Source organism: Rousettus aegyptiacus, unplaced genomic scaffold, assembly GCF_014176215.1.
Source record: "Rousettus aegyptiacus isolate mRouAeg1 unplaced genomic scaffold, mRouAeg1.p scaffold_m13_p_19, whole genome shotgun sequence".
NCBI classification, from domain to species: Eukaryota; Metazoa; Chordata; class Mammalia; order Chiroptera; family Pteropodidae; genus Rousettus; species Rousettus aegyptiacus.
Window position 1 is genome coordinate 1,817,183 of NW_023416294.1, and position 11,893 is coordinate 1,829,075.

Here is an 11,893-nt window from a genome sequence, read left to right on the forward strand (position 1 = left end):
AGAAAAAAATACACAATGAAATTTAGCAATTATCAAGAACATATAGCAGAGAATTTAATTTTTTTTTTTAATTAAGAATTCAACTTATTTTGATTTTAGGCTATTGCAAATTATTTTCTAAACTATAAACACCATAATTAATCTTGGAAACACACATAATTAAATTCCGTAGCTGTTCATCTTTGTCTCCAAGACTGTAGAACAAAAGACTTGCATTTATGATAATTTATAAGAGATGAGTAATATGTGTTAATTTTAAGCTACAAAAATCTCAATTCACTAAAGTTGTTTTTAAATGTGGAAGAAATGAGCTCTAGCTTGAAAGTAAAAATTTGTAAAAATTCTTAAAAACAAAATTCAAAAATATTTCTCTTGGTATATTCTCCTCTCACATGTAAGATGTAAAAATAAAAATCATTTTAACGTGCAATTTATTTTATATACCTGTGGTATTCTATAAACATTCCCCAAACTAGAAATGTCATTTAACAATTACAAAATAATTATTTACTTAATTTATGATTATGATTTATACCACACAATACAGAATCACATAATTATGATTATTCTAAAGTACAATTTAGCAAATTATTTACCTTATAATACTTTCTGAATTTAAAGGAATTTTAAGCAAGGACTATTTAAAAATATTCTTCCATGTCTGCTGCCTAAGCAGCTTTTAAGAATTTTATTTTTAACAATGTGAAAGAATAATATCAAAATAAAAACATGTCAACTACAGAATACCAGTGCTATACTTAATGGGTGATAACTGCTTGTAACAATAAAAGAAAAAAGAGAAACTTAGTGAGAATGCCTCTCCAAAATACATTTCAAAACTTTCTGTTAAAACAATCATTTGTAATAAGTATTTTTTTAAAAGACAGTATGCTGAATGCAGAAGTAAAGATTTCTTTACTGTCCTTTTAACTTTTACCTTAGGAAAGTAATATTATTACTTTCCTAATTAACAGGCTAAAAAAATTAAAAATTGCAATTGGATACTTTTAAGGCAATTTCTTACCAACCTTGACATAGGTAGAATCGTTCTTTCTTCATGGTAATCACTGTCACATTCATTTATGTACTCCCTTAAAACAGTTAATACTCGAACCATTCGAATGGCTTCCTGTCTTGCACAATTAACACTGTCATTGTCACCATCCAAAACATATAATGTATCATATGAGACTTTTAAACGATCAAAGCAAGACTGAATGAAGTCTTCATGAATAACCGCCTATAACAAGCCAAATAAATATAGCTCAATTTGTTTTGAAATCTAAAAATTAACTATGATATTAATCCAATTACAGACAGTAAAACTACAACTTAAAGGTAACTCTTAATCATATTATATTTAACCAGTAATAAAACATAAGACCTGATATTAAGAAAATAAGCAAGCGTAAATAATTTATTTTTAAAAACAACCTTCTGGACTGAGTGTCATAGTAAGTCAAATTCTTGGTTTTCCCAACATAAAAAAAGTAATCATATTCAAAGTAATCCTAACCTTCTAAGGGTAACTATTAAGGCAATATTCATTGAGTTATCATTTTGTAAGGAACAAATGTGGATTAAATACTTAAATATTATCTGACAAGAGTTAAATTTCTAGTTCTTCAATTAATCATAAGTTTTAAAAGATTCTCCTGAAGATTACTTTCAATGTAATTATTATAGAAGTTTTCATGTAGTTTGATCCTTACCTGATTAACCTGCAACCTGGGGCCCAGGTTTGTGTATATCTCTTTAAGGAGATCTATAGCTCTGTTGGCAATGTCATCATTACTTTGAATCACCACCTAGACCCCAAAATCATAATGTAAGTAATATTCAAGATATATTTTAATTTGGCACAATTTCTGCACATCTCTATCAAATTACCTAAGTAAATCAGTGATTTTCAAAATATGTTTAGAATCCTAGAGCTTTAAAGGTCTTTCAGGGCTGACACTGGAAGAGGTTTGGGGAGGGAAAATAAAAGGATTAAGGAGAGATTGAGCAGAGAAAAGGAGACTTTCATTTCTTACATGAACTAGCATTGTACACTTTTTTACTTAAAGGAGTTACTGCTGTTTAAAAATGCTTGAAAACACTAGTTTTAATAAAAGACCATGTCAAACATTTTAGTCTACCTAAAATGTGGCATGCAAAACAAACAAACAAAAAAACAAAAAACAACGTCCACATCTAAAATACAACATAAGCTGAAACAATATATAATAGATTCGATTTCTAAAAATAAGAATTTACTTTATCAAAATAGAAACATTAGCCCTGAAAAGAATATAGCATTTTACTCTCCAAGTACTTAAATATATCAGAAACTAAAGTGTCAATAAAGATATAAAATTCACTCCTCTTCTATTACTCATTTTGGCTTTAAATTTACAATAAACCGCTAGATCTAACGTAAGCACGGAAGACAATAACGTACAGGCAGACAATGGTTAGTGCACTTAGAATTTTTAAAGTACAACTGGAACACTGGTGGCAGAAGGTGAAAAAAGCAAACAAACAAAAAACCAGAGCTACTGGCAAATAGCAGTTATATAACAAGAAGCTAGAGATGAGCAATCATTCCCCCTAGTTTCCCAGGATAAGCATCAGGGCAGGATCAACACATACAGGCAAATTTATGACTCCTTAATGGTTTTTGGATTTGTTTTGTTTTGTTTTGTTTTTAACCCACCCCACATACAATGTTTGTAAACAAGAGTTTCTACTTCTCACTCACCTTCCAAAGGTAGTCTAATCCTATCAGTTCCAAATCGTCCATCATATAGGATCTTCTTTTTGCTACTAGTTTCCCTTCTCGGCAATTAACAGCTTTGAAGAATCGTTCAAAACATTTCATTCCATTTTCAGTTAACAGGGAAGGATCAAGTTGAAGCACATTACTTTCAAAGAAGTCCTTATTAATGTCAGGATCTAAGTCTGGTTCATCCCCCATTAACTTGGAATACCATTTAAAACAGGCTTCACGATCACAGAGGTAAACTGCATTCTCTGCTAAGCATTTCCATATTTGTTTTGCTTGAGGAGCACAGAGCCACAACTGGCCATCCTTCAGTAAAAATCTTGGAAAATTTTAAGAAATAAGTAATTAGATATTTATAATTTTATCCTCACACAATTTACTTTGATATGCCTGAAATAATACATCTATTACAGTTACATTTTAATTATAGGTGAAAAGGTATTCCTTCAAAAGCTGGTAGTAAATAAATACCATGTATTAACTAATTTAACAAGCATATATTCACTGGGCAACTATAAAATTTCGAGAAATTCTGTTAGACGACTCCACTTATATATTAAAGTTTTTTCCTTTCTCTCAAGAAGTTCAACCTCTGAAACCAGAATGTGATTGAGCTCCCTGCTTATACATGATTTCACTAGAAAATGAGGTGTAAAATTTAGTGACTTCAGGTAACTGAATGTTGTTATAAAATAAGGGCTTCTTCAAATTAAAAACATCGAGGCAGTTAAAAAATTAAAGAACACTACATCATTTCAACTTGAGAAAAATTCTAGTCATCAAATTTTATGATGTTTATTTGAAGTTGATCTAATATAATCAGATCAATAGAGATTATAAAATTCTTAAACGTAGCTATGTAATGAATTAGAAAATAAACTATATGTCAATGTAAATGTTTCTCCATAAATCATTACAGAAATAGTATCCAACATAAACTAAAAAGAAAATCTCCAAGAATATATATGAAAATAATAAATGCAATAGATTTTACGAAAAGCTGACAGTCTTGGCATTTATCTTAGCATATGATTCATATGTGCTTTGTTCCCTTTGATTCGATATCAACATTTCTAAGAAATACCTCATAATTTAAGCTATTATATATCCATAGAAACACACATGTCATTAAAAGCTAAAATTCAGCTTAAGACTATTTTTATCTTTTTCTTAGAAGACAGGCAATTTTTCCTTTTACCCATGTGAACTAATGTTACTCACTACACTACCTTAGGTTGCCTTTATCAGGCATTGTTAGACTAAACAAAAAACCAAAACACACAACCACCTGTTCCATTCTCCCCATGATAGCATTTAATGAAAACTGTTCCCTAGCTGATTGATTGTTTTTATTCTTTATACATTTTGTTTGAAAACGTATAAAGAATAAAATTTTATTTCTAACATAAACTCCATTCGAAGATGTATTTTCTTAAATAAATAAGTTAGCCAGTAATTAAAAAGCATTTAAATCAAGACAGAGAAAACATGACATTAACTTTTGAAAATGGTTCCTATGTGGGAAAGTATTCAGCTGCTGAGTGGAATGGCCAACTGTAAGACAGTGATGAAGAATATTAACACTGCATTCCCATGAGTACCTTAAAAAGATTAGCACCAATTGTTTAAAACCAACCTAAGGAAGTTAAGCCGTTCTTGGACTTCTTGAACATGACTATACCTACTTCCAAGCCTCATAGTTTGTGGGTCATAGTCCTCATGGTCTGCAAATCAACAAAAATGATGCATTATGTATATGTATATCTAATCACTTATCATTAATATACAACCTGTATAAATGCTATTGACATATATCCAATTCACAAAAATGTACTTTTTACACTAAGGAAAATATAATCTGCTGAATGTGCTAACAAAAATAGTTTTCAGCATAACCTGTCCCTTTCATTCTTCACATATACTGAATTAATTTCTGAGTCCATAATTGCCCCTTTATTTTTCCTTATGTTATACTAAAACTTGTCATTTCATCAAAAAATATTTTAGCATACAAAAATCCAGAGAGCATTCATAGAATTAGGGTGACAGAAGCTATTACATTTGATAAAATAGTCACACGTTACCAGACTATAAATGTGTCAGATATTTAAAAAAACCTACCCTCCTATTATGATTACTAGGATTAGCCTAGGCTGGAAATCCTTTATTAAATTACAAAATTAGTAAGTACTTTGGACTTACTTTATTAGCTTTATATGCTGGTGGAAAAGTTCTGTTTGTCAATTTAAAAGCAAAGAAAAAAATTAAAAATATTTACTGTCCTAAAAATACCATGTATAGTGTTTTGTATATAACGATTTGTATGTGATGATTCATTCAAAAAGGTAAAACTCAACTAAAATATGGGTTCACAATGTAAAAAACTTGTCTTAAAAAAGGCTGTTCATTCAGTATCAAGCAAAATAAGTCACAAAAATGTTTTTAAATGAGATACAGCCCTCTGCCTGGAAATGGCTGAATTGACTGGTAGGTGGAACAGAATACAGTGAAAATAAATACCTTCAACATAAGCTGTCAATCACTCAAAAATCAAACACTTTTATTTCAAAATTTTGATGTTTTAATTTGGAAATTATATAATGCTCTTTAATAATAAGCAGTAATATTTCTCAACTATAGATCTCTGAGAACTTGTATAAATGATGCCAAAGAATTCTAATTGTAAGACCCTCTTTTGATATTGGTAAAGGCAACCCAAGTCGTTAAAATGGCAAGATTTTTTAATACAAGAAAAACTTCAAAAAATTAAAAGTAAAATCTTGGCTTGCTATTTAAATGGAACATGCATCTAGGTGTGGATTTGGTTAAAAAAATAAAAGGGAGCCTACATATTATTGACTGTTCTGTACTTCCACATGCTGAGCATTTGCCAGCAGTTTTAAATCTTATTGCTTATATCCTTGAAAGTCATCAATTACACCAAACGTCAAGCCTTTAAAATTGTAGAAATTATTTGCCACTACATACAAGTTTTCTGGTTTTCCAGAGCACTTATCTTAAAGCATCTGACTAAACTTTAGACTGCCACTTTAACTATTTCTTATCTATTAAATATTAAAGCCTTTTACCTAAAACCTTCTGTGTGTATGCTTACTTGGCAAAAAAATTTTCCCCCTGCAGGTGTGGGGAGGAGCACAGTGCAACTTTGACTTTTGATAAGATTTCAAACTTATAAACAAAATGCAATAATAATACAAGGAACTATTCTTTATCCAAATAAACCAACTGATTACATTTTGCTCATCTGTTTTTATCAGTATCTCTTCATACGTATTACTTTTGTGAACCATCTGAAGCTAAAATATATGCCACTTTACTCCTTAAAACCAAGTTTATTTCCTAGTAAGAACATATCCACAGCACACTTATCTGAGTTTAAGATTAATAAAAGACTATTGTGATCCATCATAGTTTACATTCAAATCTCATTAACTGTCCCATTAATATCATTTATGCTTTCTTTTTTCCTAGTCAAGAATCAAATGTAGGCTCACACATTGCATGTAGCTGTTTTCTTTAACCTGGAATGTCCTTATTTCTCTGTTATTTATCTTAACCAGTTTAATGAGTAAAGTTTCTTATCTAATGTAATTCAATTCAAGTTTGCTTCATGTTTCCTCTAGTTAAACCCAGGTTATGATTTTTTTTTTGCAAAAAATACCACAAATCTAATGCGATATATTTCTCACATTGATATCAGAAGTGATGATGTCAGCTTGTCTCAATATTAATAATGTTAACTTAGATCACTTAGTTAAGGTGTTTCCACCAACTTTTTCCACTGAAAAGTTATTCTGACACCAAGTCAGGATTCTGGTGCTCCTAATTTCTCTCTCACGCTAATTTAATAATCTAGTATTTTTCCTCCTACATTTTCAGTTAACATTCTTCCCCATCTATTCTTCTCCAAGTGCTTATATGTTGAAAAGATTATGATCCATGGTCTAATAGTTTTGATGCTCAAACTCACAGACTTAGCAAGTGAGAGCCGACTCCTATGCATTTGCTACATGCCAATATGATTCTCCGAAAACTCTTTCTGACATAAAAATGTTCAAGTTTCACTTTGTACTTCCCTGCTGTAGGTCAATCATTTCTCCAAAGAGCCACCTGCTTAGCAAAATTAGTAATACGAGTCAAAAATATTTTTTAAAGTACAAGAACTCACAAATATTTAGCAGTACTTCACGGCTGCCATGTGGAAATTAGGTAAAGCTAGTAAATGAACCAAACACAGGATGTGCATTCTCTTAAAACTGCACAATTATTGAATGACACTTGTAAAAGAGACCTGTGATTTTTTAGCAAGTGGTTCTGAAAATAGTCAGACAGATGCCATAACAACAGCAGTCCTTAAAAACACACACACACACAGGTTTAAATGAATTGCAATGTGCACAATAAATAGTGTAAGTCCTACAAACTTTGTCCGGATACCAAAGAAAAGAACACATAAAAACGCAAGTATAAATCAGTGTAAAGGGTCTCTACCTAAGTGTTTTACACTTTGTTGATGCACACTAGAAAGTTTTAAAAATATATGATTCAGAAGTACTGGTCCATAAATTCACTAAGGAGCAGTCAGTAAAACTTTAACATGCATAAAAGTTGGAAAAAATTTTAATAAGTTACTTTGTTATCTAAGATACTGGGAAAGCAGAGGTATATGTAATCAGGCGACCATGCCACTGGGGAAATAATTTTTTCAACACCAAAGATTATAATATAGTCATGGCAAATGCATAATACTAATAAAATAAAACTGAGGAAACATCTGTGAACTGCAACAACCTCACATTATCTTGTCACACAGTTAAGGTGTTTCCACCAACTTTCTGTCATATGACTCAGGTGATCGATGCAATATGCTTCTTATAGAATGTTTATGTTGGTAATAGTTTTATATCACATTAGTAATTTAATGTTAAAAGGTTCAGCAGGAAACTTCATTTTGTTCCTCTATTTAAAAATGAATTGACATATCAGCTTTAGTCTGAAATAAAAAATACTGAAGAGGAAAGTTACTTAGGTAAACAAATATGAAATCTATAAATTCAGAGGAACTTAATAATACAAGTGCTTGCTATGTGCAGATATCATTCTAGCAACTATTAACTCCATTCTGGCAAATATTAACTTATTTATAGAGCCGAGACATACTATTATCCTCATTTTCCAGATATAAATCAACGATACACAGTGTAAGTAACCTCCAAATACGCAGCTATCAAGTGTTAGAGCCAAGCTTTAAATCTAGGCAGTTTACCTATAAAGCCTGTGTTTGTATTTCTAAACTCTTACAAACACTATAAAGAGATTGACATTCTTGTGATCATGAAGATAAGCAAGGAACATACAAATACATTTTGATTAAAAGGAAGAGAGAACCCTAGCAAGGTGAAATGCACATGTGTCTCACATCGTTGCCTTGGTAATTTGGTTTCCAATTACTGACAATGACATTAAAAACACAGAAGAAATCACATAAAAATGGAGTAAACAAAAGTTTTCACTGGCGTTAAGTTATCTAGCTGACTCCACTTTTGGGAAATGTGGCATGTAGCAGTGGTCTATGTTACCAAGAAAGTTTGAGGTAATACAATACTCATGAGAACTACAGAGAAACTTTTAGCCATCTCACTGATTTTAGCTGCTCCTGCTAGAAAAAATAAACCACCAAATTTCATGAGTATAGTGCCCTCCCTGTCCTAACACTTTGCTATGAAGAAACCGTGGATCTTAACCGGCAAAACTGAAACGGGACCAACTACAGCAGCTGATGCTTAGATTGTGTTTCAGAACAATGAAGCAGAATGAATGGGTAAAATGTGACATGAGTAAGAAGTCTTTATAATCTTTACAAGTACTAAATAGTTGTTTAATTTTCCATTACATTAATGTAACTTTTACATGGGTACTATTTGTCAGCAAACTCTCAGGAATTTTTAAGATCACTTTATTATTCATCACATCACAACCATTAAAGCATAATAAGCACATGCAGATTCTACTGTTCTAGCCAACACATCTTAAACATATCACCGAATTCTACATATCCTAATGTAGCCTGTTACTAAATACTATTTTCAGTTCATCATTATGCTCAATCTTGACTTCAACATTAGACAACAGAAAGTTTTTTTTTTTTTTTTCCTTTTTCCAATACACAAAATTGGGCCTACGGGTGCCTGGGATTTTATTTTGTCCAACAAATCTAGTGTAATATAAAGGAGGTATAGATGCACAGATACATCCTGGTAAAATTGTCAAAGGAGAAATAATCTCGGAATTGATCTTTAAAGCACCAAGAAAAGAGCTCTTCATAGAGCAAATGGTAAAAAGATTTATGTTAAAACTACATGAAACATTATCCCCAATATGTTTAAACAATTTCATATTCTGAGAACCAGAAGACAAATGGTAATCACTATCTACTAAATTTTTAACAAATTATTTGAACAATAGAAACTATTATTTCAGGGTTACTTAAAACAACTGTAATATACTAAAAAATAGACTTGGGCAAAATTAACAAAGGAATTATAATCAAGTTTTCCTGAAAAGCTGCTAAAAGTAACAACAAAAAGGTTTAAAATGAATCAACTAACACACCCAGAAAGTAGCAACTGCAGGTACAAAGTAGATATATGATATGAGTTCCCAGATAGAGTTGGGAAAAAAACAATTCAACAAGGATAAGTAGGCACATGAGCACTTAGTAAAGAACACTTAGTAAAAAAGCTCTTTACTAAGGCCTAGAGTTTTGCTTTACAAGATTTGGGAGGCTAAGTGGATCCATAAGTGAATACAATTTACAAATTAATTCACATCCATTTTTCAGTCTTTTAAAAGTAAACATTGTCATATCTGAGGCAATTAACCTAAGGACAAAAAGAAAAAACCAGGAAAGGAAAGCCCAAGTGATTCCCAATAGTTAATGTTAGTTTATAATACATACCTCTAGCATATGGTCGCATGCTATTCATGTAAACTGCCAGGTTTTCTGCTACCAAAGTAACTAAGGCATGATTATGCTGAAGTTGATTGATTAAAACATGACGATAGAATGCATGGGGACTTCGCTGAGTTTGACTAAAACGAGAAGAACTTAACAGTATAATTAGGCAAATGAACACTGCTGTTAAATTACTGCTGTAAATGCTGTAACTAAGAGACTGTTTAGAGACTGAAATTCTAGCCACTGCTTTAAAGATTTAACATATCTTACATTCATAATAAAATCTGATCAATATCTTCCTTTTTAATAACAAAATCAGCAATTTGAAGAGACTAAACAAAACCTCAAAAAATACTGATTCCAAAATTCTTATACAGTATTCTCCAATTTCAACCATTTAATTTATAGAACTATAGTATCAAAGCACATGTACAAGTTTAAATGATCAAGAATATTAATCATTACAGAGAGGTTCATTCTGGAACACAGTTTGCAGACAGTTATGCCCACAGATACTAGCAGAAACATACTCTGTTTCCTTCCTTTTTATCCTTTTTAGAGAAACAATCAACTCTCACATCGTATTAAAACTTGTGATCAAATTTTTAGCCTTGGAACAGTACATAATACTGTGTGTACAACCAACCAAAAAATAAATTAGACAAAAGGCATGTATAGTTAACTCAAACACAATCAAAATATGTTCTTCACAAGCAAACAATATTAACAGATTATTTTAACAGTTCTTTCATATCTAAACCTCAGGTAGCAGGAAACAGAGATGGTGAAAGATCAATACCTATGGAGTGAGGAAGCCAATGAAAAAAGAACTCTTCAATTCTCCTGCTCAGTTTTCTACCCAGGCTGTTTTAAACCAGATTGTGCACACACGGAAAAGATCTCAACTCTTTTGCAACCTGTTCTCCCCCATGTTTGCTTTTAAAATCTTTTTATCTCTGTTTTGACAAACCTCTAAGAAATCAAGACAACCGTTTCATATGTGGTGCCTCTAGTCCCATCCCAATGTGCTTCATTTCCTTGACTGCATTTAGTTTTAAGAGAATGGCAAACTCTCCCAGGGCTGTGCTTTGTCCTAGTTTGAGGTTCCCTCCTCCCAATGTCCCAAATGCTCAATATGCTTAGGGTAGATGCTGTTTAACAGGCAAATAATCCTGTCACCAGGAATGAAAAGCTGTGGGTATGGGGAAGGAAGAGAATGTAAATGCTGGTGACAAGCCCTGGAGTTAAGGTGAGACTAGGTGGATGGGGGTGGAGACACATACCTACGTCTATTCCCTAGAGATAGGTTAAACTATTTTTATCTTTTAAAAACCATGAGATTAACAAAGTGCATTTCAGTATTAGACTGATATACTCAAGAGATTATTTTAAGTTCCTACTTGGTCTCCAGCAGAGAAAGATACGTCCATTGAGTTGAGAGTTAATTAAGATGCCTATTGACAGCAACGATGATCACAAACTTCTGTTTTTATCTTCCTATTTCTAAGTTTAGAACTATGAACTAATGACATTTAACCCCACTGCTCCTGCTCAAAAGTAATGCTGTAACAATTTATGTTATAGAAAATTTCTTATAGTTTTCATATTCTTCATGAATGAAACCTTTGTTCCCTCATGAACAGTATGCAATTCAGTATCTTCTACCTTAGTTGCTTGTGCCTACTGGCATTGTATTGAACTTGGAGTTAGAGGTAGGGAAGGAAAGAGAAACCATTATGAGCCACATTTGTTTCTTAGGAGGAGATTAAGTTGTCTTATCTGCTTGCTTGTATATAGAGCAAGAAGTAGAGTCACTGTCTTAGGAGTGTTTTGTTCCTCTAGTGCTGGTTAGAAGAGGTGAATCAAAAACTGAAGGGATTTTTAATGGCCAGCAATTCTCGCTTCTAGCCATTTTGGCAAGACCTAGGGCCTTGGTATCCTGGATGGATTGTAAGACCAAAACCAGTATGGGTAGCATCCTTCAGGGCCAGATGTCTCCAATACGACATCCTGGCCTTTGCCCTACCTGCTTCTAAAAATGGAGAGAGTGCTCCTCTGGGAGCCTGAGGCAGATATAAGTCACACGCAGCCCAGAGTAAGTTAGCTCTCAGGCCCTGCGTTTAGCCAGGTCTTAGAATTCTCAGCGT

At 32.2% G+C, this 11,893-nt stretch overlaps 1 protein-coding gene across 1 annotated transcript in view; it reads right to left on the bottom strand.

The window, feature by feature from the left end:
• Positions 1 to 10,491, bottom strand: part of LOC107508521 (probable ubiquitin carboxyl-terminal hydrolase FAF-X) — a 29,670-nt gene extending 19,179 nt beyond the window's left edge. Inside the window, exons 1-5 of the mRNA XM_036235745.1 lie at positions 9,747 to 10,491; positions 4,404 to 4,491; positions 2,744 to 3,086; positions 1,713 to 1,808; positions 1,029 to 1,240 (exon numbers count right to left, since the gene is read on the bottom strand). Coding sequence (XP_036091638.1) covers positions 1,029 to 1,240; positions 1,713 to 1,808; positions 2,744 to 3,086; positions 4,404 to 4,491; positions 9,747 to 9,774 — 767 coding nt within the window. The 5' untranslated portion in view covers positions 9,775 to 10,491. The remainder of the gene's footprint in view (positions 1 to 1,028; positions 1,241 to 1,712; positions 1,809 to 2,743; positions 3,087 to 4,403; positions 4,492 to 9,746) is intronic.
• Positions 10,492 to 11,893: the final 1,402 nt, after the last annotated feature.